The sequence below is a fragment of the Psittacula echo genome (assembly GCF_963264785.1).
Source record: "Psittacula echo genome assembly, chromosome: 24".
Lineage (NCBI taxonomy): Eukaryota > Metazoa > Chordata > Aves > Psittaciformes > Psittacidae > Psittacula > Psittacula echo.
In genome coordinates this window covers 1,589,242-1,594,897 of record NC_137759.1, presented here as the reverse complement: position 1 = coordinate 1,594,897, position 5,656 = coordinate 1,589,242, and the positions used below count along the sequence as shown (strand labels likewise).

Here is a 5,656-nt window from a genome sequence, read left to right as displayed (position 1 = left end):
GAGCAGCCCTGGCCCTGCCCCAGCAGCAATCGTTGGGAAAACCTCTGCCTTTCCACTAGGGAATCGTTGGCTCTTTCCGGCGGGAGCGGGGTGGTCCCGACACCCCCTGTACCTTGGTGCTGTGCGTGGGCCCCGGGACACAGGGTGGCAGCGGGACCGTGGGAACGGCAGCACAATTTCCTTCCATAAATTAAAATTAGTTGTGATCAGCTAAATATAGAGGCTGAGCGAGATGGTAAATGGCAACGAGGGGGAAGCGGGACAAGCTGGGGCATGGCGGGAGCAAAGGGCTGGCTGGTCCCCAACCTGCATCCCTGGGGTGCATCCCTCTGATGGGGGAGCTGCTGGACAAGCTTAGGGGCCCTAGAGGTGCCTGAGGTCCCCAGGGAGCCACAGCACAGAGCTCCCAGCCCCACCAGCTTCCAGCTTGACTCTTGCCCCATGGCCACAGCTTAGGGGCAGTGGGGACCAAGCTGGACCAGGTCTGCACTTAATTGGGTGGGTCCCATTGGGAGCATCTTGATGCCACCCATAGCTCTATACCGAAGGCTGAGGTGGGCACCGGGGCATCCCTGAGGGGTTTTGGGGTGACTGGTGCTGGGGGACAACAAGAGGAGCAAGAACTGGGGTGCTGCAGCAGCAAGGGAGATGTTGGGGGGGGTGTCACAGCACAGTGCTGGGCTGCAATGGGTGCTGGCAGCCTGCAACCAGGGTGGGATGCAGGGTCCCCCAACCCCTCATCCTTCCCACTGCTGGCTCACGTGGCCTGAAGAGGTGGGTGGTTTCGCTTTGCTGTCTCCTCGTACAGCCACTTCCTGACCTGCGAATGGCGGAGGTCAAATTTAGTCTGAAAACCCCAAATTTGAGCCTAAAAACAGCCCTTTTGTTTTATAGACCCTCCCCACAGCCAGCCCGGCCTCCCTTATAACCGCCCTCCCCATCCCACGGCCCTGCCGTGAGCAACATCAGTGCATGGGGTGAGCGCGGAGCAGTCCCCACGGCTTCGGATGGGGGACTGGGGATGCAAAGGCTGATCCCATGCTCCCGGCAAGGGACTTGGCATCACAGCACCACAGCATTCCGGCTGGCATGGGCAGGTCCCTGGGGCCGGTGTGTGGGGAGATGGAGCAGGGGCAGTGGGACCGGCTGGGGAGAGCTACGGGGCTTTTCTTCCTTTTTCCTCACAGAATTTCCCACTTTTTTTTTTTTTTTTAATTTTTTAACATTTTCAGTTGTTGCTGCACAAGAAAAAAGCCAAAATTTCCTCTGAAAACTCATTTTTTTTCCAGCAAAACCCATTTTTGGTGGCTGGAGGGGTGAGGACACACGAGTGGCGGCCCCTGGCTGCTCAGGCTCAAGGGGCTTCTTGCTCTTTTCCAGCCCTCCCTGGCGTGCAGGAGGTGAAGATGGGCCGGAAAAAGATCCAGATCAGTCGGATATTGGATCAGCGGAACCGGCAGGTAGGACCTGCATGGGGACGAGTGGGGACGAGGGGGACGGGGAGCCACGGGGCCATGGAGGGGAGCAACGCCGCTCTGCTCCCATCAGGGATGGGTCCTCCAGAGGTGGAAGGGATTTGGGGAGCCAAGAGGAGGGTTTGGGGCTGCATCCAGCGGTCCTGAGGGCAGCATCCGGTCCCCTTCCCTGCTCCGCAGGTGACCTTCACCAAGCGGAAGTTCGGGCTGATGAAGAAGGCTTATGAGCTGAGCGTCCTGTGCGACTGCGAGATCGCCCTCATCATCTTCAACAGCACCAACCGCCTCTTCCAGTACGCCAGCACCGACATGGACAAGGTGCTGCTCAAGTACACGGAGTACAGCGAGCCCCACGAGAGCCGCACCAACAACGATATCCTCGAGGTAGCAGCAGGGGGCAGCCGGGAGAGCCGGGGGGGGGGGGATCCCAGGGCCCTGCTCACAGCCCCGCTCCCCGCAGACACTGAAGCGCAAAGGGCTGGGGCTGGAGAGCCACGAGCTGGAGGTGGACGAGGGGCCGGATCCCGAGGAGAAGGCACGAAGGCTGAGCGAGGGCATGGACCTGTCGGTGGCACGACCCAGGTTTTATGTGAGTCGCTGCTGTCCTCAGGGTCCCCGAGGTCCCCGTCCCCTCCCTGCCCCTGAGCTCTGCTTCGCCCTGCAGAGCCCAGCACCGCTGCCTGAGGCAGCCTATGGCAGCTCCCCACCGGCCACCACCACGGCCCTGAGCAGCACCAGCGCGTCCCCGCAGGGCCAGGGCCGCCCGCCTGCCTACAAACCAGCACCGCCGAAGCCACCAGGACGCTCCCCAGGGCCGTTGCCCCCAGGTAGGCTCAGATCCATCACCAGGGATGCTACAGGGAGAAAGACTTTGCCATGGGCACGCCGTCCCCACCATGGGCACTGTCCCCACCATGAGCACCCCTACCATGGGCACCCCGTCCCCACCATGGGCACCACATCCCCAACATGGGCACCACATCCCCAACATGGGCACCACATCCCCAACATGGGCACCCTGTCATTGCCGGCCCCACAGGGATTTTCCCATCCAGGCACCGCATGCAAAGCTCCTCTTACAACATCTCCCAGGGACTTACCAGGAGCGGGGCTGCGGTGGGTGTGTGGGCAGGGAGCCCTGCCTCCCTCCAGATGCTTCCTGCACCCTGCCAGCACCCTGCACCCTCCCGTGTGGTAGAGCTCAGAGTCAGCATGAGGGGCTCATCCTGCCCAGGGTATAGCACTGGACCACGTGGTGACAAGGACATGGGTGCCTCCAGAGCCATGCAGCAGAAAAGCAGCCAGAAAACGATGCTGGAGCTTGCCCAGCAGAACCCCCCGGGTGGGTGGAGGTGGTGTGAGGGCATCTGGGTGATGTTCTCAGCATGAAGCATCCCCATCTCCGTGGGGGCAGCGTGGTGGCCCTAGGCTGACATCCCCATGCTGGAGGTACCATTGTGGAGGCTGCTCTGTGGGGAGCTGGGTGCTCCCTGCAGCAGGGTCCAGCTGGGGATGTCTGCAGGCTGCTGTAGCCGCTGGGCTGGACCCAGCCACCGTTTCCACTCGCAGCGTGTGGCTACGGTGGTGCCGCTGCTCAGGAAGTGGATTTACCTGAGCGCAGCACCATGCAGGCACGCAAGGCACTGAGGGCACCAGGGCCACAGCCATGTGGATCCCCCCCCGGCACCCCTCATCCCTCGGGGTCACCCCCTGCATCGTCCTATCCCTCTGTCCATCCAGGTATCAGCTACCCCCTCTTCCCTTCTGGCAGCCTGAACCGGGCCCTGGCCACCAAGACGCCCCCCCCGCTGTACCTGGGGGCCGAGGGCCGGTGCGGGGAAGCCCACAGCAGCTTGGTGAGCAGCCGGAGCGGTGGCACCACCACGGTGAGTGCCATGGGGGGGACACCAGCTCTGTGGTACCTGCTGCCGCGTGGGCACAGTGTGGCCCCATCACTAGGAAGGAGGTTGAGGGGCGATGCTGCATTATAGGTTCCCCAAGGGGTTGGCAGCACGAAGCCTGATGAGGGCACCCGCTTTCCCACAGCGACCACTGTACCCTGCTCTGCAGACCCTGAGCCCTGTGCTCACCCCCGGCAGCTCCAGCATCACCAGTTTCCCCTTCCTCACCCCAGCCCAAGCCGGTAAGTCCTGACCCCTCAGCCCCAGGACAGCACAGCCCCCCCCCCTCCAGTATAACCCCCCCCGCTCACTCTTGGCCTCCTGCTCAGCAGAGTTTGGGGCTGGTGAAGCCCCACCACCCCCCGGCTTCCTGCAGCCTGGCCCCACAGCATGGCAGCACTCACGGGACATGGCAGCACTGGGGTAAGGATGGGAAGAGCCACAGGGTGGGAGACACGGGTTGGGGATGAATTTGTTCATGGGGAGCTGCTGCACCCGTGGGTACTACCTCCCAGCCATGGGTGATGCCAGCACCCAAGGCACAGCCCCTTCTCCCACCATGCTGGAGTCTGTCCAGCTTCACCTCTAAACTGGGGCAGATGGGGTCACCCCAGGAACCACCCCACCCACCGCTGCTGGCAGAGCCTATTTCCAAGTGGATTTTCCCAGGGGATGGGGTTCCCATGTCCCTCCCAGTCACACACTGGGCTCCCAGCAGTGCCTGGCTGGGCAGAGCCAGGTGAGGTGAGTTTAGGGGTGCTCAGCCCCTCGAGGGAGAACAGGGGGATGAGCTCGGCCTCTCCCCACCCCACGCACCTCGGCAGGGGCTGCAGGAGTCCCGGCCTCACTCCTGCTCCCCTTCCCCAGGGTCAGCAGCCGGATTGTCCCTGCTGAAGAGCCGGCCCCCGACGCCTCCCCGCAGCACCAAGCCATCAGCATCAAGTCGGAGCGGGTCTCCCCGGGGCTGGGCTGCCCCTCGGGCACCCCGCAGCCGCCCCCCGCCAGCCTGGCCTCCCTGAGCGAAGCCTCCCGGGGCCCCGGAGACCACCAGCCACGGGACGACTACGCCAAGGGGTACCCGTACCCCCTGGCCCTTCCGCGGCCGCTGCCCGAGGAGCAGCGGGTCCCCGTCCCCATGCGACGAGCGCAGGCCATGGACGCTTGGCAGAGATAGCGAGGCCGACGGGGTGCAGGGGGGTGGGATGACACTGGGGGGAGCCCCGCACTTCATCCCCATCCTCAGACCCCCAGGAAGCCCTTTGCAGTACTGCCTGGGGGTCAGCGGTGCCCCAGGGCTTCCCGTGGGGTTTCATTCACCACCTTGGGGCTGCAGCTCCCAGCAAATCCCTTCCCCACCCCGGTGCCCCCCACATTCCGCTGAGCCCCCCCTTCCTGCAGCTCTGACCCCCGCAGCCCCCTGCGAGGCCGGGACCCCAGGGGTGAGGAGCGCAGCTTCCATCCCCTGTTCGGTGCCGGACGCGGTGCGTCCCTCTCTGTCCGCCTGTGCCTGCGCCAGCGACTGGGAATGCCTGAGAAGTGCCACGGGGTGGCAGCAGGACTGAGAGCACCGGCAGCGGGTCCAGCCCTGCACCCCCCGGCCCAATCCTGCACCGGCTGATGGGAGCTGCTGGGGTCCCGCAGTGAGGCGGGATGGAGGCAGCCGGGGTGGTGGGTGCCGAACCCCAGCCCAGGGCCTCTCTTCTATTTATTATCTTCTCACCAATAAAGAACTGGGGGTGTCGGGGTGTCTGGTGTGAGCTTCTTGGGGCCAGGCAGCAGGCTAAGGCGGTGGCAGGTCATTAACGCCCCAAGGCAAGAGGTGCCCCATGCTCTGACCCACTTCAGCTGAGCGGTGCTGTCTCCTGTGTTCCACCACCACTTCTCCAGGGCCACCAACTAACAAGGCAGGTGACAGCCAGGTCACCCCCGGCTCTGGCCAGGTCCCTGGGGCCCAGCCATGCTGCTCCCATCCCTCAGCTCCCTGGGACACCCCAAAAAGCTGCTCTTAGGGTCTCAGTGCTGGCAGCGGGTGTGAGGAGGAGGAAAACCCCTTATGTGCCCTTAAGGTGGACATCAGTGAGGGGTTATGTGGAGAGGAGGGACCGGCCCCCCTGAGCTGTGTCTCATAGCTCAGGCCTGGGCTGAGGCACGGGTTTCGGGGTCCTCTGTGTAGGGGGAGCACCCCCTTGGGGCTGAGGTGCACTGGCCATGGTCATGGCCACGGCCACACTGCTGAGAGGAGGAGGAGGAGGGGACCAGGGTTTGGCAGTGCCCATCGTC

The 5,656-nt window shown here is 64.0% G+C and overlaps 1 protein-coding gene across 1 annotated transcript; it reads left to right on the top strand.

Moving 5' to 3' along the window:
• Nucleotides 1–1,114: 1,114 nt before the first annotated feature.
• Nucleotides 1,115–4,550, top strand: MEF2B (myocyte enhancer factor 2B; the record flags this gene model as incomplete). The annotated part of the gene is made up of 8 exons (XM_080633918.1): nucleotides 1,115–1,460; nucleotides 1,656–1,859; nucleotides 1,936–2,064; nucleotides 2,140–2,302; nucleotides 3,216–3,361; nucleotides 3,522–3,618; nucleotides 3,706–3,799; nucleotides 4,244–4,550. Exons 1-8 carry the CDS (start codon nucleotides 1,407–1,409, stop codon nucleotides 4,548–4,550), a joined length of 1,194 nt encoding a protein of 397 aa, XP_080490044.1. The 5' UTR covers nucleotides 1,115–1,406.
• Between the last annotated feature and the right edge of the window lie 1,106 nt (nucleotides 4,551–5,656).